At 46.2% G+C, this 21,479-nt stretch overlaps 1 protein-coding gene and 1 pseudogene across 3 annotated transcripts in view; both read left to right on the forward strand.

The window, feature by feature from the left end:
- The window catches only part of ttbk2a (tau tubulin kinase 2a), a 39,222-nt gene that overhangs the window by 12,454 nt on the left and 5,289 nt on the right, over positions 1-21,479 (forward strand). For 2 of the 3 annotated variants that reach the window (XM_077537962.1, XM_077537963.1), the window contains exons 5-15: positions 121-261; positions 1,197-1,301; positions 1,386-1,451; positions 7,632-7,724; positions 7,801-7,926; positions 9,091-9,248; positions 9,675-9,885; positions 9,974-10,176; positions 10,749-11,322; positions 14,681-15,004; positions 19,663-20,348. In XM_077537962.1, the coding sequence (XP_077394088.1) occupies positions 121-261; positions 1,197-1,301; positions 1,386-1,451; positions 7,632-7,724; positions 7,801-7,926; positions 9,091-9,248; positions 9,675-9,885; positions 9,974-10,176; positions 10,749-11,322; positions 14,681-15,004; positions 19,663-20,348 (2,687 nt within the window). The remainder of the gene's footprint in view (positions 1-120; positions 262-1,196; positions 1,302-1,385; positions 1,452-7,631; positions 7,725-7,800; positions 7,927-9,090; positions 9,249-9,674; positions 9,886-9,973; positions 10,177-10,748; positions 11,323-14,680; positions 15,005-19,662; positions 20,349-21,479) is intronic. The other variant, XM_077537964.1, reaches the window with a different exon arrangement.
- Positions 3,002-7,125, forward strand: LOC144031775 (uncharacterized; annotated as a pseudogene).

Below are 21,479 nucleotides of genomic sequence, written 5' to 3' on the forward strand. Positions count from 1 at the left end.
AGTTACACTTGTCTTTGTCGTTCATTTCCAAAAAAAGAACCATAATGGTTGATTTTGTACTTTTCATGTTTTTTTTCGTAATCTTACTTACTCACTCGCCGTCTTCTACTGTCCTTTTAGGGTCGTAATTTGGCCGACCTCCGGAGAAGCATGAGCCGGGGGACGTTCAGCATCAGCACCACCCTGCGTCTAGGCCGCCAAATCCTGGAGGCCATCGAAAGCATACACTCAGTGGGCTTCCTGCATCGTGACATCAAACCAGTAAGATTGTTTGTTTGTTTTTTGGTAGTCTTGGGGGATTTTTATTTATTTCTTTATATTCATCCTAATTCTCCATTTAGTCATGTAGTACAACTACCAAAACATCTTGGAAATATCTAATTTAGTTTAATTTGTAATTTAATAATGATAATGAATTTGTACTAGTTTTAATTTCATTTAATATGTGAAATAATGAACTGATTGGATAAAAACTAATTAATTGAGTTAAAAAAACAAAACAAAACATAAAATAATTGCATAACAGTTGCCAGGCAGAAATGTGAAATATGCAAAATACATTGGAATAAAATAAATTAATAAGTATTATCCATCCATCCATTTTCTTGACCGCTTATTCCTCATAAGGGTTGCGGGGGTGCTGGAGCCTATCTCAGCTGGCTTTGGGCAGTCGGCGGGGTACACCCTGGTCTGGTTGCCAGCCAATCGCAGGGCTCAATAAGTATTACAAATACAAATTTAAGTTAAATGTATGTATAAAATTGTTCATTACGTATGTTGTTTGTTTCTCATTTACGATACGTATATTATGCAATGCGGTAAATGAATAACAATTAAACAAAAAAAATAAATACATTTTAATTAAGCAATTTTAAGGATTAGACTTCAGAATTAATTCAAATATAACTTACCAAGCTATATAATAAAATGTAAACTGCATATATAAAATTTTGTATTTTACTATTTAGATTTTATTTATTTATTTGTTTACAATCAACCAAATAATTTATTGAATGAGAAAAAATAATACATGCATTAAAATGAACCAAGTTTAAGAAAAAAAATCTTAATGCTAATGTTGGATGAGAGAACAGATTGTGTTGTGTATAGCTGTACCACACTTTGCCCACCCACTGCATCATGTGGCTAAAGTCGACCATTTCATATTTTCACTAAGTTTTTGTTTTTGCCTTCAGTCCAACTTTGCCATGGGTCGATTCCCCAGCACCTGCCGCACATGCTACATGCTGGACTTTGGCTTAGCTCGCCAGTTCACCAACTCGTGCCAAGAGGTCCGACCGGTAGGTGTGACAACCCCCGCCCCGCCCAGGACATGGCCTGGGAAACATTTTTAAAGTAACGCCTACTCCATCTTTGTTTGTCAGCCCCGCCCGGTGGCAGGATTCCGGGGAACGGTGCGATATGCGTCTGTCAACGCGCACAAAAATAAGGTAAACTTTTTTATGTCTCAAAACTTGTGGGGGTGCGCCTGATTTAAGTGTCTTTCATACAGTTAAAGGGAAGAGTGGATGAACTTATGCTAGCTAATTAAAAAAAGTGTCGAGGATATGACATTTTGTGCTAGCTAATCTCCGTTGGGAGTGTTTAATCTACTGTAGTTCTATTTCGTCCCTCCCGACCGCCAGAAGGCGGTGCTTTAAGCACTGAATGTTCCTTTCGCGCATGCGCAGTTCGAGTAATGCATACCAAATTAGTCACCTGTGACACCTGGGTGACCCTAGAAGGGTATAAGTTCCGGTGTCACCCAAGGTTCGTTTCCTCTTTTCTTCTCGCGTGGCGTATGCATACGACACATTTTCGAAGAGTATAAGAATTGGATTTGTATTTATCCTCTTGACCGCGCCGCTTGGAGCCTTGTGACCGGATCGGTCGGAGCTGCGTAGTTCGCCCTCCAAAGGCTGCGGCGACGGTGTTTTTTCTTTCCTTCGTTCGTGACCCGACGTGGTCGCGTATTCTAACCTCCCGTGGGGTAGGGTTACTGACTGCTTGTCTACTTTGCCGTCTGATTTCCGCGTTTACTGCGGTGTTTTGAGTTTTTTGTGTGGCTAGCCTCGCGTTAGCGCCCTGGCTACCACGGCTCGTGGTCTACCCTAATTTTTCCTCCGCTGGCTTTGACAGCGTTAGCGCTTCTCTCGGTTTATTAGCGCCGCTTTCTCCGGCGGTATTGCCGTTTGGTTGTTGCTTTTCTTTTTGTGCCTTTGCTGGTGAGGGCAGCGCCAGCGTTCCCGCTCCCAGCTTACGGCGTCGCGCTTCTCGCTCGACTGTTTGTCTTACTTACTTTGTGCGTGTCCCGCCTGCGGTGCGCACCTGGCTTGAGCTGTGCAGGTGGCGTTCGCGCCTCTTCTCTCAGCTTGTCGCCGCTTTCGCGACTGCTGTCTGCCCCTCCCGCCCGCCGGCCGCTCCGTGTGCGTCTGCTGCGCAGGTGGCGTTCGCGCGCCTTCCCTCAGCTTATCGCTACTATTGACAACTGGCTGTCTGCCCCCGCCCTCCGTCGGCTGCTCGGTGTGCGTCTGCTGTGCAGGTGGCGTTCGCGCCCCCTTCCCTCGGCTTATCGCTGCTTTACCGGCTTACTGTTTGCCCCGACCCACGCGTCGGCTGCTCGGTGTGGGTCTGCTGCGCAGGTGGCGTTCGCGCGCCTTCCCTCAGCTTATCGCTACTGTTAACGACTGTCTTCCCCGGCCCTCCGTCGGCTTCTCGGTGTACGTCTGCTGCGCAGGTGGCGTTTGCGCGCCTTCCCTCAGCTTATCACTGCTATTGACAACTGGCTGTCTGCCCCCGCCCTCCGTCGGCTGCTCGGTGTGCGTCTGCTGTGCAGGTGGCGTTCGCGCCCCCTTCCCTCGGCTTATCGCTGCTTTACCGGCTTACTGTTTGCCCCGACCCACGCGTCGGCTGCTCGGTGTGGGTCTGCTGTGCAGGTGGCGCTCGCGCCCCCTTCCCTCAGCTTTCCGCTCATCACTGTTTGGGCCTCCTTGTGTTCGCAATGGAGGACTCCCATTGCTGCGTGGACTGTGGTATCCTCTTTGAGGCCTCCGATGTCCTGGACGATCGCTGCCCGAGGTGTCTTGTTTCTGACCGTGCCGGGGATGGCCGGGCCTGCAGTCCTGGTGTCAGTGACCCCAGTCCACTGGGTCATCTGTCGTCCTCCCAACCGAGGCGCCGGAAACGTCTCGGTGTGTCCTCTGCTGTACATGCCCCCCCCGGGAAAAGGGCGGCGCAGCGACGACTTGCTTCGGAGGTTGGGCACCTTCAGGCTGAGCTGGCAAAGGTGAGATCTCTTCTGCAGGACCGTCACCCTCCCACACTTACGGGGGGGCCGGGACCACCTGCCCTGCCCATGCCGCGACCATCCACCCCGCCCATGCCAGTGCTTCCTCCTGAGGAGGACGCCATTTCCTTGGCAGCTTCGGCTTCCTTTTTTAATGATGACGACCGGGACCCGGGGTCTGTGGTTTTGGGACCAAACTCTCCAGCGTCCGCTCAGAGTTCGTCGAGTGAGGCGGGGGATAGTTCTATACGGGCTGTCCTGCGCAATGCCTTGGACCTCCTGCATTTGGAGGTGCCTCCACAGGCTCAATCGGCATCTGAGAGCGCTTTCTTCCGGCGCAGGCGCCCTTCCTCGGCTTTTTCTGTCCCCGCGTCTGAGGACTATCTGCGGGAACTACATGCTTGCTGGAGGGATCCTGGGGCTCTCTCCCGTCCTTCGGCTGATGGCCGTGATTTAGCATCTATGCACGGTGCTGCTAGTGTTGGCTTGGACCGGATGCCTGCTGTGGAGCCAGCTGTCGCATCCCTCATTGTGTCCCCGGAGGAGACCCTTCGGGCATCTGTGCGATGTCCTCGACCCCAATGTCGTGTGACTGACGACCTTCTCACACGGGCCTATGGCGCTGGTGCACGTGCTGGCCGCATTGGGAACTCTTTGGCTCACCTCATGCTTGCTCTCTCTACATCCCTGCAAGCGGACAGCGTGGAGGCTACTGTGTCCTTCAGTGATGCAGCCCTCCAGGCTTTTGCCCTCATGACTAGGGAACACGGCCGAATCATGTCCTTCCTAGTGCAGGCGCGCCGCCAGGTGTGGCTAGCGCAGTCCCCCTTGTCGGAGGCCTCTAGGAGGGCCCTCCGTGGTGTTCCTGTGGAGCCGGGGGAGCTTTTTGGTTCTGCCGCTGTGGGTGCACTGGAAAGGACGGTTAAGGCTCATGAGACCAGGAAGCAGCTTTCCAGCCTCAACAGGGCCCTGCCTCCCCAACAGGGTAGGCCTGGGGCACCCTCTGCTTTTCATCGCTTTCCTCGGCCCCGAACTGCCGAGGCTTATGGCACCCGGCGACCCCCGCAGAGGCCCGCCGAGGGCTTTCACTCCTCCGCCCGCTTGCCTTCAGGGCAACCACGGGCTGCAGGCCCCACCCGCCGTCCCTCTCGGGCCCCTAGGGGCCGGAGGGCCAGGGACTGAGGCCTTGGGGCCGGCCGTCGGACATTTTTCCCACCAGCAGCTCAGTTACTGGGCTGCTCGTGCCTCAGACCCATGGGTGGTCTCCATCTTGACCTGCGGGTACGAGCTGCAGTTCCGACGCCGGCCTCCTGCTTCCTGTCGGGTCAGGATGACTCATCGCCGACCCGGCAAAAGCCTCAGCTCTGGACCAGGAGCTGTCCACCCTCCTGGCCAAGGACGCGATCGAGGCCGTGGACCCCCTGGCACAGCCCGGGGGCTTCTACTCGACGTACTTCCTTGTCCCAAAGAAGACCGGTGGGTACCGACCGATACTGGACCTGAGGGGGCTCAACAGACATCTCAAGGTATTGCCATTCCACATGCTAACCACGAACGACGTCTTGCAGTCGCTCGCCCAGGGGGAGTGGTTCACGTCTATAGACCTGAAGGACGCCTACTTCCACGTCCCCATCGCACCTCGACACCGTCGATTTCTCCGTTTTGCCTACAAAGGCCGTCACTGGCAGTTCCGTGTACTCCCTTTCGGGCTCTCCCTCGCTCCGCGGGTCTTCACTCGGTTTGTGAGGGCTGCTCTGGCGCCCCTGCAGTCTGTGGGCATGAAGGTGCTACCGTACCTCGACGACTGGCTCCTCTGCGCGCCGTCGCGGGCTCAGGTGATCCGGGACACCTCCGATCTCCTGTCTCATGTGGCCCATTTGGGTATCAGGGTCAACTTGCCCAAGTCCTCTCTGGTCCCCTCGCAGCGGACGGACTTCATTGGTGTGACGTTGGACACCACGGTTATGAGAGCCCACCCGTCTCCTCACCGAGTCGACGATGTTCTTCGCCTCCTCGCGCACTTTCGAGGGGGCAGGCTGTTGCCTTACGTCGCCTACTTGCGGCTTTTGGGCAAGCTGACGTCCATGACGGCTGTGGTCCCGTTGGGCCTGCTGACACTGCGCCCACTACAGAGGTGGCTGAACGGCTTCCACTTAGACGCCAAGTGGCACCGCCACCGGAGGCTCAGGGTGTCCCGTCGGTGCCTCCTCGCCCTGGCACCTTGGAGGGAGAGGGCTTTTCTATTGAGCGGCGTCCCGCTGGGTGTGGCCCCGGCCCGCCGCGAAACAGTCACCACGGATGCCAGCCTCACGGGCTGGGGTGCTGTCTGGCAGCACAGGACGGCTCAGGGAAGTTGGTCTGTGCGCGACAGGGCCGATCACATCAATGTGCTGGAGCTTCGGGCGGTGCACTTGGCACTCATGCACTTCTTGCCTTACCTGAGCGGACGGCATGTTCTCATACGGTCGGACAACACCACGACCGTGTTTCACATAAACCATCAGGGCGGCGTCAGGTCCGCCCGTCTATTGGAGATCTCCCAGCTCCTTCTCAGGTGGGCTGCTCCCCGTCTGGCCAGTCTACGGGCCACCTATCTGCCGGGGGTTCGGAACCAGCTCGCGGACTCTCTCTCCCGTCGGGGTCCTCCTCCGGGTGAGTGGCGCCTCCACCCAGAGGTGGTGCGCATGATTTGGAGCAGCTTCGGCACGGCGGAGGTCGATCTCTTCGCCTCCGAGGCCTCGACCCACTGCCCACTTTGGTTTTCCCTGAGCGAGGCCACCAGCCCTCTGGGTCTGGATGCACTGGCGCAGCCGTGGCCGGAGTGCCTTCTCTACGCCTTTCCGCCGCTCCCTCTGATATGGCTGACGCTTCAGAGAGTTCTTCAGGAGGGTCACACGCTCTTGCTGGTGGCCCCCTTCTGGCCGGCCCGGACGTGGTTCCCCCTGCTCCGTCAACTGTGCTCCGGCGAGCCGTGGCGTCTCCCCGACAGGGTGGACCTGTTGTCTCAACAGGGAGGTCGGGTTTGGCATCCCGACCCTCGGCGCCTTCGCTTGTGTGTTTGGCCACTGAGGGGCCCCAACCGCTGCTGACCGGCTGTACAGAGTCTGTCACACGGACCATTCTTAATGCGAGGGCACCGTCTTGTTTCCGGTGAGAGCCTTGCAGTGTTACATTGACGCTACGGCGGACATTTGTACGTCTGCCCAGCTTTTTGTTTGTTATGGTGGTCCTACCAAGGGCTCCGCTCTCTCCAAGCAGCGCTTGTCTCACTGGGTCGTGGATGCCATTCGCCATTCCTACCTGCTGTCTAGCCGCCCCCTGCAGTCAGGGGTGCGCTGTCACTCCACCAGGAGCGTTGCCACGTCTTGGGCCGCCCTGAGGGGTGTTTCCCTGGAGGATATCTGTGCTGCTGCCTCATGGGCGACGCCTTGCACCTTCTCCAGGTTTTATAGCGTGGATGTCGCCTCTCCCCATCCGCTTGGCGTGATCTTGGGTCCTGCTAGGGCTTCTCAGTGAGGTTTGTGTCTGAGATCCCTCGCGACTACGCCGGTATTAGTCATTCAGTGCTTAAAGCACCGCCTTCTGGCGGTCGGGAGGGACGAAATAGAACGAAAGTTACAACTGTAACTACGGTTCTATGAGTCCCGGACGACCGCCAGGGCGTCCTGTCGCTCGGAATCCTCGTGTTCACGCGAGAAGATTCCGTAGGAAACGAACCTTGGGTGACACCGGAACTTATACCCTTCTAGGGTCACCCAGGTGTCACAGGTGACTAATTTGGTATGCATTACTCGAACTGCGCATGCGCGAAAGGAACATTCAGTGCTTAAAGCACCGCCTTCTGGCGGTCGTCCGGGACTCATAGAACCGTAGTTACAGTTGTAACTTTCGTTTTAAATCTTAATTTGCAATCTTAAACTTGCAGTATTTTCTGATGTGTTCGACTTTTTTTTGTCCTAGCTATTTTTTTTTAAATATTTTGTAATTTAAAAAAAAATAATAATTTCTTGTTGAATAATGAGGGTTATGCAGTTTCTGTCGGGATTGTTTATTCGAGTTAAATGTGTCTAGCTTGTCCTAATTAATAATTTTCTACCTTTTTGTGATATTTTTGCTTTGTTGTTTTTGTATTTGAGTATGCGTATGGCTGAGAAGGGGGTGTGCCATCTTTTCAGGATTGTTTGATCTAGTTATATTGCGCTAGCTAATTTTCAAAATTATTTTGTGACGTATTTGCTTTTATTTTTAAAGAGCCTTTATTTTTTTTTACTTTGTTTTGCTTTTCTTGGAGCGTTTGTGACACACCCACTTATATTTCACACCCACCCTCGGTGTAATTGTGCAGGAGATGGGTCGCCATGACGACCTGTGGTCCCTCTTCTACATGCTGGTGGAGTTCCTTGTTGGCCAGTTGCCGTGGAGGAAGATCAAAGATAAAGTAAGGCAAAGGCAATCGCATCCTGGAAGCGTGCAAGTATTAGTATTTAACTAGCGTGTGTTTGTGTTTAATTCAGGAACACGTGGGCAAATTAAAAGACACGTACGATCACCGTCTGATGCTCAAACACCTGCCGGCGGAATTCGGTGTCTTCTTGGAACACATCTCCAGTCTGGACTACTTCACCAAGCCCGACTACGAGGTCTGATACGGGTTGTAGAAAGCAGACAAGGTTCACCTGAACCAGACCCGTGGCCGTTTTGCGGTCCGCTGTCCATTTTTTAGCAGCCCGCGGCATATGCTGTAGTATACTATACAATGGAACTATGTGGATAAAAGTTGAGGAGTTCCATTTAGACAAAATTTGTCCTTTATCAGCTTCTTGTGGAATTTGCTGGCAATTATGAAGAGAAAAATAGCACTTTACTGTACCGTACTTTATAAAAACAGTGTAATATCAGAATTAAATAGAATGTAAAGATTTTTTTTCTTAATGTGCTTAATGATTTCATCCATCCATAGTTACAAGTAAATGTGCCTTCTCCTGATGTGTGCTCCTTGGCCACCAGAGGGGGGCAGTATAATGCGGACAGACAACCACACAGATTTGATGATGCCTCCATGTGTTTCTGCAATCTGTGTTCAAATACAAGTGTAGTGTACCACAACATTAATACTAGTTTCTGCTAGCTTAACTCTTTTACTGCCACACGTTATAAAAAACAAAAAAAACAAAAACAACCCCCACAGTGCCAGCTGATTTCGAGCATTTTAACTTATCTCTGAAGGCAAACACAATATTGTGTGCTTTTACGACATATACTTTGTGGGATTCTTTCATTAGAAAAAAAAAGTATGTTCTACCTTATTCCGTTCCTTAGTAATCACCATTGAATGAAAATTGAAAGGATGAGGAGAAAACAAGCTTTTTGTGAAAAGATACATTTTCTCCACAACAGTGACTTTGACACTAATATTTTTTGTTTATTAAGGCTCTGAATTAGGTTTAATGTGACAAAGGCTTTGGTCATTCATGTCATCCTTGAAAACATTCAATTTCATGAGAGTTCATCAGATTTGTCACGTTTCGTTGTAATTTCATACACCGGCAGCCCATTGAAAATACATACACTGCTGCCATCTGCTGGCCATAATTAGTGTTTTTGATTCCACAACCCATTGACCAGGCAGTGCTGCACTTAGATGTTGCACTTCCCATTGGTTGAAAAAAACAAACAAAAACCGTAGTTGACGTCATTTAACGTTTATGGCGGCATACATCGCGATTTTACTAATCGTTATTAAACGTTTTTGGCAGTCAAAGAGTTAATGTTAGCATTCCATTTTTTGGACATGTGTTTTGCAGCTGTTGATGTCGGTGTTCGACAACAGCATGAAGACGTACAACGTGGTGGAGAACGACCCGTACGACTGGGAGAGGACGGGCACGGACGGCACCCTGGTGATCAGCGCCAGCGCCACCACGCCGCAGCACCACACCCGCCTCACGCCCGCACACATGGGGTATGTTTACGTTCAGTTATACTTTCAATTGACATGGAAAACTGGGTGGACAGGTCAATCGAAACAAGATGATGGAAAAAGTTTCAAAGTCCCATGCATAACATTGAACAGTCTGCCATTTTGCTTTGAAGCAGCCATTTTGAGCCAATTTTCAATTTGAAACCTAACTCAAAATCATAAACCTTAGCTAAAACCCTACTTTGAAACCGCTAAACATACTGTATTTTGAAGTTACAAAACTTCTCAGACAGTTGGAAGTGTCCAAACAGAGCTAAGAGATTTTTTCTAGATTGGGTGACAATGTATATATTCCTAGCCCAAAAACTCATCCATTCTGAAATATGCGATCTTTTCTGCCCAAAGATAAAGTAGTGCGAAAAAAGTCCAAATCACTTCCTGTATCGCGGCTTCCTTTTCCCGCCTCAGCATGGCCAACGCCTCCTTGATTCCTGGCGACCTGCTGCGCGAGAACACCGAGGAGGTCCTGCAGGACGAGCAGCTCAGTGACGCCGACAACAACATGGCAGCCCCCGAACGCGTGCCAGTCTCCCCGGGCCACCCGCCGCGGGCGCAGGAGGCCGATGTGTGGGAGGAGCTTGACCGCAACCGCAACCGGATACGCACAGCCTTGTGGAAGGTGAGGCACAAATTGCCGTTATATCATTTGGATACAAACCCTGCATTGGTTCAGAACCCTAACCGTGTCTTCAAACACTGACGTCCAGGCTACCGCCGAAGAGGAGCAGAGCAACCCCCAAGGTCACCAAAGCCCGCACGGAGGTCCCAGCCTGGGCTCACCTGTCAAGATGTCGTCGGACGAGCGCGAGGGCCCTCTGCTCAGGAAGCTGCGCAACATCCACAGCTTTGAGCTGGAAAGGAGACTTGGCTTGGAGTCCAAACCCAACCCAGAACGTTTCCTTGAGGCCAGGTATGGAACCTAACCCAGGTTTGAAACCCTAATTTGACAGCCTAATCCTGATTAGAAACCCTACATTGAAACCCTAACCGTGTCTTTAAAATGTAAGTAGGTTTGGCGGCCTACTTTGAAACCCTAACGCTAATTTCACACCCTGATCTTGACTTGAAATCCTAACTTTGGCTTGGAACTCTTCTTTGAAACGCTAACCCTGATTTGAAACCCAACTTTAGAACCATAACCCTCTTTAATTTAATTTCAAACCCTGAATTTAAAACCATCACCATTATTTGAAACCTTAAAGGTATTGTTCGGATTTTTTGGCATGAATCTCTATTTCATCCTCACCTCCAGTGTGTGCAATTAGCATTGACTTACCCTTGACAGCGTTCTGTGAGACGAGTTCTGGTCCGGTGTTGGACGAGAAGAAAATAGTCTTGAATACATAACCCTGACTTGAAAACCTGTTTTGAAAGCCTGCATTTACAACCCTAAATATAAACCCTTTCTCCACTGTATTAACCAACATTTGTCCTTTTTGTATTGTTAAAAACATGCTTTGTGTCTGTCTGGTGTCCTTTAAGTCCCATCAAGCAGACGCCCAGCAGCGCCCAGCAGCCGCAAAAAAAACAAGAGGACAAGGAGGGAGCCGAGGGGGCCGCCATCATCCCAGTGAACCAGACTCTCGCGGCTCCAACCGGAGAGCGTCACGAGCGGATTTGGCACTACGATGAAGAGTTCCTCTCCGGTGGTGGTGGCGGGGGGTCGTCACCCAAAGTGCCGTCCCCCGCCTCTCCGGAGCACGGCGACGGGGCGGCCAGCAGCGGGGGCTTCGTGGCCCTCAACCTCAGCTCGGGCCAGCAGGATGTGGACTCGCGGGACTGGGTTCTAGTGGAGCGGCCCGCGACCAAGGCCAGCTCCAGCCCTTCAGAAGAGGAGGAGGAGGAGGAGGAAGAGGCGGAGGTGCTGCAGGAGCCCGTTTGGGACCGGGGCGTGCCGAGTCCCGGCTCCGGGAAATTGAAGCCGGACAGTTTGGCTTCCTCCAAGGGCAGCGCGAAAGCTGACAAGCTGGAGCTCAGCGTGGGGCCCGCCGAGGCCCTGCCGCCCGTCACGCCCACCAGCCCCGCCGAAGCGCTGACCGAGGGGGTCCTCACCCAGGTAAGACCGAGTCCATTGTAACTGCGCTCTGCATTTTTTATTTTTTTTTGACACTGTTCAAAGGCTGCTGAGTCGGCGTTCTCACTGTCAATGCTTATTTCTGGCTACTCTGCTGTGATGACAAACTCAGTTCTTGATAATCAGTGTTTCCCAACCTTAATTAAGCCAAGGCACATACTGTCAGCTAGAATCATCGAATCTCAAAAACCATTATTTTTTTTTTAAATTAAAATGCTAGCATAATAATTGTCCAAATCATTTATTCCTGTTTTCGGAAATCAAGAACAACCACAACAAATTTGCTGAAAAGGAATTCAGTGGCCTTGATTCAACACAGACATTAAAAACAAAGCAACAGTTGTGACTGAAATTTGACACCAACATAAAAAACAAAGCAGTTTTTATCAAGCACGTTGGTGCTTTTTTTTTTTTTTTCTAATTGAAATTGTGATAGTACCAGGGTTATTAGTTTTCAGGGTGGTTCTGTTAGTTTTCATTAGTTTTAGTTATTTAAAAAATACTTAATTTTAGTTTAGTTTTTTTAAAAATGTGTATTACTTGTGCGCAATATTTAAAAAAACACCATGGGAGCATCGTCATCTGAAGGTGCTTTTCGATTGGCCGCTGCTAAGAGATCACTTCTGTGTGACACACTTTAAAACGTCCTTTTTCCGGTTAATATTAAAAAATAAGAGAATCACATTTAAAATCATCCCCAAAGGCTCATGCATTAAATTAATTAACCAATACTAAAACGGACGACATTTTTGCTATGATTATAGCTAGTTTTAGTTAGTTTTGTAAATGTAATTTTAAATTTACGTAACAGTTATTTTTTTTTTTTTCCAAGAAGCATTTTTGTTTTTATTTTATTTCGTTAACAAAATTGTTTTTTGAATTTTAGTTGTATTTTTTTCTGTTAGTTTTAGTTAACTAAAATAACTTTGGATAGTACATGGAAAATTATTTGGGCAATTATGCTAGTAGTTTAACAATCTTTTTGGAGTATAATATATATTTTAAACTTTTTGAATTGGTTAATAATTTGTAAAAAATAAAAAATAAAATAACCTAAAGGAGTATTGACCAATTGTATCCATTTGCGGAAAAAATATTAAATTGACAAAATTAGGGCACAAGAGGTTTCTGAATGCCATCTGATGGAAGGGGTGCAGCAGGGCTTGGTGCCGACCGATTCCCTGCAAATAGCACAAATAATAATGTTCCGACTAATTAAGTTAAATTGTGTAATTTTGTTAATTGCTGTGGTTGGGAATCACTGCTTCATGGGCTGAATATGACATTAAATCCAGACTTTTTTTTTTAATCTGGTTACAGCATGGAGGGCTTTTGCCTTTGAGTTGCAGATCATGCTTGATTTGATTTGAACTTTTATTTGCCAATGACACAACGTCGAACCTCTTGCTCACTTGAAATGGCAAAGATCATAATTAGGGATGGGCGTTTGATCACATTTCCTGGATTGAAAAAACAAACAAACAAAAAAAACAACATTAATTTTATGTTAGAATCTCTGTTTTGCCTCAATTGCTTCAAAATTAATCCACAATCAATTCTGTATAATCAATTATTTCGTTATTATTATAGTATAATGATGCCCATCCCTAAACACAACCCAGTTCTAAAGTCCTGCTCAGCATATGGTTCCGGAAAAATTGCCATCCCCTCATTCCCTGTCGGTGCCGTTTATACTGGACAGTGAAATGGAAAAAAAGATGCAAAAAATGGCAATGTGAGCTACTACCTTCACTGGTGGAAAATTACTTGGACTGACAATGTACCCCCATTCCTTGAAATATATACAAAGCCTGGAAAATCTGGGAAAATGCTGAACCCGAGAGCGGACAATTGCCGTGCCGACTTTGGCCCTTCCTTTGTATATTGGTGCCATTTACATTGAACACTGACGTGTAAAACAGTGACAATGACATTTTCTACAGGCAGCGTGAAACTGAAAGACGCTTCTGATAACTACATCCGAGGTCGGAGAATTGTGCGCTAGATTTCGTCCTCCGATATCATGCCTTCTGCAACGTGGGAAAAAGGTGTTAAAAAGCCAGCTTTTATTGTTAGTGTTAAAGGCACTTGGGATACTACCTCTGACGGCGGGAAATTCCTGGGTCGACTTTGTCACCCCAATGCTTATATGTACTATTTATACAAAACGGTGACACGTCAAAATATGTGAAATATTTTACCGGAAAATGTTTTTATGGACCTTGTACCCTCCCATGTTGGCGCTATTCAGAACAATGATATGGCAAAAGGCAAAAAATAAAAACGTTTTTACAAGTTTTCTGCTACCACCGTTTTCCGTACGGCGGCCGTACGGACGCCGCAAGGATAAAACACAGTCAAGTCTACGTGTCAATTCACACCAGTTGCGGTGCGGTGCGGGACGAGTGCGGCGATGCGGAAGGTTTCCGCAAGCGTTCTACTTTTTTTCCGGATGCCGCATGCGGAATTTCATGAAGCTGAAAAAATTACTCGAGCCGGACAGGAAGTCGGGCGTCTCGCATCAAGGTAAATCCGGTATATTTAAAAAAATAAAACCGTTTGCGAACTTGTTTTTTTTTTTTGGGAGGGAAGCTAGCTAGCTACATAGCGGACATTGAGTCGGACATTTAAGACAAAAATATTAGCTCAGAATAAATTAAACATGACAAAATGACACTATTTAAACACAAAACGTACTTGGCTATGGTAGAAGTCCCAGAAATAATGTCCAAAAAGAATATCGAAGCGTGGCTATTGTTAAGGCGGAAAAGTGCTGCGTCAATTTCATCCCCCAATTCCGTATTGGTGTCATTTGTACTGAACAATAACATGGGGGGGTGGAAAAAAGAGCGAAAAATTGTGACAAAATTTGTTTAAAAAGTTTTTAAAGGCAGTGTGAAAACTGCTTTTGATACCCCCTTCAGTCAGAAAATTGTGGAGTCGATCCACTCCCCCCTCCCCCCACCATTCCCTATCAGTGCTATTTCAAACAGGTATGGGGGAAAATTCGCAAAAAAACAAAAAACGTAGAGCTTTTCCAAGCTATGTGAAAGCTGTTTTCTGTTACTACCTTTCAATATAGAAAATTGCCAAGTCGACCCCCGTATCTGTGTCGATTGCCATTTATACAGGACGACAGTTAAGAAAAAAAAAAAAAAAGGCTGTGTGAAAAGGGTGCTTTAATTTTCTGCCCCTCTATTCCGTAACAGTACCTTATAGAACAACGATAGGCAAACAGGTTTTCTAGTCAGTGTGAAAGGGGCTCCAACTTCCTCCTTTTTTTTGGTGTATTTTTTATTTTTTTTACCGCCCCTCCTCTCTCCACCCTCCCCTCTCTTAGCACCCCACCTCTCCTCCATCCCTGCCCGAGGAAGTGGCCACCCGGACCTCCGGCCCCATCCCTCTGCGCTCCCCCAGCCCTCACACCCTCCTGAGCACTCTGTCGGACCCTCTGCACCAGCGCCACCCGCTGGCCATGAGGCGTAGCCAGTCCGCTGACCAGCACCCCCGGGACCGCCCGCCGTCTTCCTCCTCTTGCCACGCTTCCGTACCGCTTGCACTCAGACCCTCGCCCAGTCGCAGGAAACTGCCCGCCATCCCGGCTGGCGCCGCCAACGCCAACTTCCCCTCTGTCATACGCATAACCAGAGCTCAGCTGCAGCAGGTGACCACCCAGACCCCTCGCAGCGGAACCTCTAAAAGTCCGGTACACAAAAAGCTGAAGAATAAACAAAAAAGGAAGCATTAATTGGTTAGTTTTGCGTGAGCGATGTCATGAAAAAAATAGGGTCGTCAAAAGTAGTGCGTTAATTTTTAGTTAATTTATAGTTGCTTTTAACGCCACAAATTTTTTAACGTGTGATTAATGACAGCCCCTTACTTGGAGAGCCTGTAGCAGCAGACACGTCCACGTCAAAATTTACCAGTAATAATAATGCATAATTGTGGAGACTGGGGTCAAGTTGTCTTTTACAATTTTTAAAAAATGTGCACAATTTCACGAGTTACTTCATGTAAAGATTAGATAGCTCTTAATATGAAAAGAAAAATGCACTGAGCTGTCACCGCCGTCTTACAAATGTAATAATGCCATCTCGTGGCAGAAAAATGACCTCAACACAAATCAATATCACACTCCTTTTTTACAGTACAGTACATCTTTTTTTAATGGTTATTGTACATTTAGAACATATATAATATTTACGATTTTAACATTTTTAATCGCCTGACGCCCCTAGAAAAAAAATCATTATGAAATGTTCAAACATTGCATTTTGTAAAATGAACTCAACAAAGAAGTCAGTAACGACCTCAAATTGTAGTGAAGCAATCGCTCATGACCTTGTCATCATACATATCCAGCTAAAATGAGTTCGGGGAATCGGCAAGGAAGAAGCTAAATGCAAAAAAAGTCTCTGACTTTGGAGGTTCCGCTCGAAGTAGACTTCCATTCAGCTTGTATGGCAAAACATTTTTCTTTTCTGTTTTTTTTTCTTTATTTTCTCTAAGCTGCATTTTTTTGGCTTTGCATTGTCAGCATGGCTCTAATGTATTCTCGCCCCAAGTGACCTGAGCACAAAAATGTGTTTGTGTGAGTGTGTTTGTATATCGTGTGAGTGCAGCATGTGTGCGCGTTTTGGATTGTCGACTCATGACCACAGGTCGCATGGTCTCTTTTGTTTCAGATCGTCTTTGTGCTCTCCATCTTCCTCTTCCTCTCTCTCTCCCTGTATTTGTTCCTCACCCTCTCTTCACTGAAGCCCCCTGCCAAGTTGCGTGAAACCAAACCTTTCCTGTGCGCCCGTTCCCTGGTTTAGCACTCACAAGCTTGACTGACAACATGCCCCCCATTAGCACGCGTTGTGTGTCTTGATAATGGTAGCTATGGTACTGCATGCTGTTGTTGACCAACTCATCTCCGCAACCTTTTTTTATGTAAAGCCACACTATTCGCGGGGGGATAGGGACCGAGCCCTGCCGCGAATAGCGAAAAACTGCCAGTGCTTGACGCTCCATAAAAACCTTTTTAAAACGCCCATAGATGCCATGAGGATGCCAAAGCACTACTTCTTTTTTTTTTTTAATGATACTATAGAGAAAGTTTTTGTTGAATTATTTTAGGACCCAAGGAAGACTAGCGACCACTTTGTGGAAGCTAATGGGGATCCTAATAAAGAATAAACACTAAAGATCTTTGGGACTACGATGTGACAAGATGGCTCCAAAGCACTACTTTTTTTTTTTTTTTTAATGAGACTATATAAAGAAAGTTTTTGTTGAATTATTTGAGGACCCCAGAAAGACTAGCGACCACTTTGTGGAAGCTAATGGGGATCCCAGTAAATAATAAACACTAAAGACCTTTGGGACTACGATGTGACAAGATAGCGCCAAAGCACTGCTTTTCTTTTTTATGAGACTATATAGAGAAAGTTTTGTTGAATTATTTGAGGACCACAGGAAGACGAGCGACCACTTTGTGGAAGCTAATGGGGATCCCAGTAAATAATAAACACTAAAGACCTTTGGGACTACGATGTGACAAGATAGCGCCAAAGCACTGCTTTTCTTTTTTATGAGACTATATAGAGAAAGTTTTGTTGAATTATTTGAGGACCACAGGAAGACTAGCGACCACTTTGTGGAAGCTAATGGGGATCCTAATAAAGAATAAACACGAAAGACCTTTGGGACTACGATGTGACAAGATGGCGCCAAAGAACTACTTTTTCTGCGAGATGGTATTATATAGTACGGATGCAATAACTCCCTTAGAAACTTTTCTAATTGCCTATATTAATAGTTCAAAGTGTCAACTATGACCACAAAACACTTTAATATAATTTGTTTTACAACATTAATGTGACAAATAAAAGACTTGTAGAAGATTTTATTTTATTATATTTTCAAAACAAAAAAATCTAAGGGCATATACGTTTTTTTTTTTTTAAGCAACTGAGAGTTTAAAAAAAATCAGCAAATATAGTACACTCAATTCTATATGACAGAATAAAGGCCAATATGACAAAATAAGACCTACTATCAATTCCGGACCTATGAGTGACAAATACAGGACCACAGCAACCGACAATACATCATCATCATCAATAAGAGTGACACATACAAGATGTCACGAGGCACAAATATGCACGACACGACCATAGCAATGACATAGCAAGTGACAACATCATCACAAAGCACAAATACAGGACAATAACCACACGATGATACCATGACCCAACCCAAAACAGTATTCACAAATCTGCTTAAAACTGTGGGGAAAACAACTTTGTTGCAACATGGCCCTGGTTGATCTCTTACACTCTGCTGCCACCTGCTGGCCGTTTTTGTTGAAACTACCATTGCATCAACCATTGCCTTCAGTTCAGAGGCTGCATCAAAGCCTTCTGTATGCTCTAGAATAAAAAAAAAAGTGTAAATACGTCTTTAGGACATTTAAAATAGAACATATTTATACGTTTTTTTGGGGGAGCAAATGAGTTAAAAAACATGAAGTTATATTATTCATAAGCTCTTAAAAACTTCTGTACACATTCAGTGATGACTTTTCATAGCTAATAATAACAACCAAAGCTAAACTTGGCTCCTCCCTCTTTTTACTTCCTTGACACCAGTTATTGCTTTCCTATTGGCTTGGGCCTTGACATTGTCTCGTAGCATCTTGGGCTTAAAAGAAAGAGTGCAAAAATACACTTTTTTTTTTCTTTTTTTTTTGCAGGTGAATGTATTCTCTGTTAGCTAATGAAACACACTTTTGTGTTTAGGCTAAAAAGCATGTCTAATATAAAAATATTATTGGGTGGCAATCCAGTGATAATTTCGTAGACGAAAAATTTTCGTCACAATTTTTTTCCCCCCCAGACAAAAATGAAACTAAAATAGAAGCCATTCACTGATAATACAACGATAACTGAAATTGACTGGCAATTTCGTCAATGACTAAAACGAAAATGAAAACAACACAGTGACGAAAATTCAAACAATCCAATCAGATTGAAACGCGAGTTGGAGAAAAGAACCACTCAGAAACTGTTCAGTGTTCACTGCACTTTATTTCATGTTTATTGTTAGGGATGTAACGATATCCAAACATCACGATACGATATTATCATGATATGAAGGTCACGATACGACAATTATCGTGATATTGTGGGGGGTTGGCGATATTTAAAAATGGTCGCAATATTGTAAAAAAAAAAAAAAAAAAAAAAACTCATGCCAAAAAAGCACAATATTGTGCTTTTGTACATAACAGCAATGCATATACACCACCTACAATCTCTAATAACAATATTGAGGCGCTTACTTGTTAATCCATGCACACATTAAGTTCCTCCACATGTTGACTCTGTTTACAAGCATATTACGTTCCCCTTCATCTGACAATTAGCATAGACTTGAAACATCAAAGGCCAAAACATCTCTAATGAAATTAAATTGCACTAATAAACTAGCCACCAGAGGGTGTTAAAACTGCACAAATTGAAATCAATCTGACTCTTTTAACGGATGTGGTCCTTTTAAATATTGTGAACATGACGACAACGATATTGTGGCAGTTTTAATATCACGATATTGCCCTTATCGTTACATCCCGATTCATTATGCAGTTGCATTAAATGTCTTGCCTGTTAAACTACAGTTACAAATAGGTGTTATCATTTTCTGTATAAAAGTTTAAATGTATGCTGTAGGAAAATAGACTAAACTGTCAATTTAGTCGACTAAAATAGCTTTTTTTTTTTTTTTTGACTAAAATTGGTCTCCATTTTCATCGACTAAAATTGGATTAAAACTAAAATACAATTAGATGACTAAATTTTGACTAAAACTTTACTTAATTTTATTCAAGAGACTATATTAAATTATATATTAAAATATATATTAAAATTTCTTGTCAAAATAAACACTGGTGTCATTTTGTGGCACTTTGGAGCCAAGGAAGTGTTTAATCTTGTGAGCCGTTATCCGATGAAAACAAAAGTGCTTTGCTGTCATCTGTGACATCTGAAGGCAATTCCAATTTTTTTTAATTTTATTTAGTTATTTATTTATTTATTTTAATTTTTTTTGTGGAGCGTCAACTACTCGTGGATTACCGCTATTCGCGCCAGGGCTCGGTCACTATCCCACGCGAATAGCAGGGGTTCACTTGCTCCAAATTTGGCTTCCTGCATCAGGCTACTTGCTGGAGCGCTACATTGCATTCCATCTCGTAGCTTACCAGCAACGAGCCTTTCTCCAGCAAACAGCAGGGAGTTAGCATCCTATTAACTTAAATGTGTTGTCCTTTCTATCCAGTTGACGGCTCACCGTCCGTCCGGGCTGTCCTCTGCGTCGGGGTCAGACAGCGCCCACCCGCCGGAGAGTCGCGGCGACGCTGAAGCAGACACCCCGGGGACGACGCCCGCAGATCCGGCGCCGGTCAACGGCGACGACGCCCTGAGTCCGGCGGCGAGCCGCCGAAGCAACTCCCCCCACTCGCCCCGCAGCCTCTCTCTGCCCAACGGACACCAATCAGCGAGCCCTCCCTGCACCGAGAAAGACAATCTAACCCCGGAAAAGGTCGGAGGCCAGGTTTCGCCCTCCGCCCCTCGCCGCCGGCAGAGTCGCATCCCCGTGCTGGAAGCGCCGCCGCCGCCGGGCTCGGCCAAAGAAAAGCTCTTGCAGAAGAAAGCCAATATCCCGTCCCCCTCCGCCTCGCCGTCCCTGTCGGACCGCCGTGCAGCCGCCGCCATGGCCTCCCTGGCCCGGGAGCCGCTGTCGTCCGCTTCGGACCGCTCGCAGCTGGAGGAGGACTCGCTGATGGGCTCGCGCTCGGACCGGCAGGGCGACGCCTCCCTGTCCTCCTCCTCCAGCCCGCTTTCCCGCCGGAGCCGGATCCCTCGACCCGTCCACTCGGCCTCGTCCGCCGAGCATCTGGCTGCCCAGTTCCTGCCCCGCCCGCCTCCCGGGAAGCCGCCGTGCCGCAACACGGTGGAGGGCAGGTACGTCAACACGTCTTTGCGTTTGCGCATTTGCGTGATAAGGAATTGACTTTTCAGTTCTGCCTGCGAGGGCGATTATAGTTTTGGAATTTTTATTTTAGTTGTAAGTAAGTTAGTAAGTTTTGTTTTTTGAATGGAGTTAGTTTTAATTAGTTTTCAGGTGGGTTCTGTTTTCTGTTTTTATTATTTTCAGTTATTTAATAAGTGCTTAGTTTTAGTTTAAGTTAGTTTCAGTATTAGTTTTAATTTTTAAGGACAAAATGTCTGACTTGTGTGCAATATTTAAAAAAACACCATAGGAACGACACCATCTGTATTACGGCAGTTAATATCAAAATAAATCTACTTAAAATCACATTCAAAATCATCCCCAAAGGCTCATGCATTAAATTAATTACCAAAGACTAAAACGAAGCACATTTTTGCTATAATTATAGTTAGTTAGTTTTAGTTAATTTTGTAAACATAAAATGTAGTTTTGGTTAGTATTAATTTTTTAAAAAGCATTTTTTTTTTTTTTTTTTCGTTAACAAAATTGTTTTTTGAATTTTAGTTTTCGTTGTTTCATTAGTTTTAGTTAACTAAATTAATAGGGCTGGGTATCGATTCTGATTTCCAAAATCGTTTCGATTCAATTCAGAAGGGCCCGATTCGATTCGTTATTTGAAGGAAAAACACTCCCGAAGTCGATGCTAACATACCGTTAGGATTTGCTAACTTCCTGTTAGCACTAGGCTAGCGATGTTTTAAAAACAAAGCGTGTTTTGTATTTAAATATACAGTGGATGTAATTCTTAACGTTGTGTGTTTAGTTTTACAGTTAACTCCAGCTGAGGTCTCATTAATAAACAGCTTGAAGGACGCTTCTGGACAACAGAATAACCAGAATAGCGTACGTTTACACATTTGCTAGTTGCTAATGCTACGCAAGCAAAATGGTGCATGCAGGGTACTTTAACAGCGTCGGAAACTTGCGCTTTCTTCTATAACGTTTTAAGGGGGAAATAATCGGCCATTTAGCTCAATTGGCCGATTGTTTTGGCTGATGTTTGAAGGCCAATAATCGGCCAATTATAATCTTCGGCCGATTAATCTGTCGGGCCCTATTTGGCACATTAATTTACAGGGGAA

Source organism: Festucalex cinctus, chromosome 12, assembly GCF_051991245.1.
Source record: "Festucalex cinctus isolate MCC-2025b chromosome 12, RoL_Fcin_1.0, whole genome shotgun sequence".
Lineage (NCBI taxonomy): Eukaryota > Metazoa > Chordata > Actinopteri > Syngnathiformes > Syngnathidae > Festucalex > Festucalex cinctus.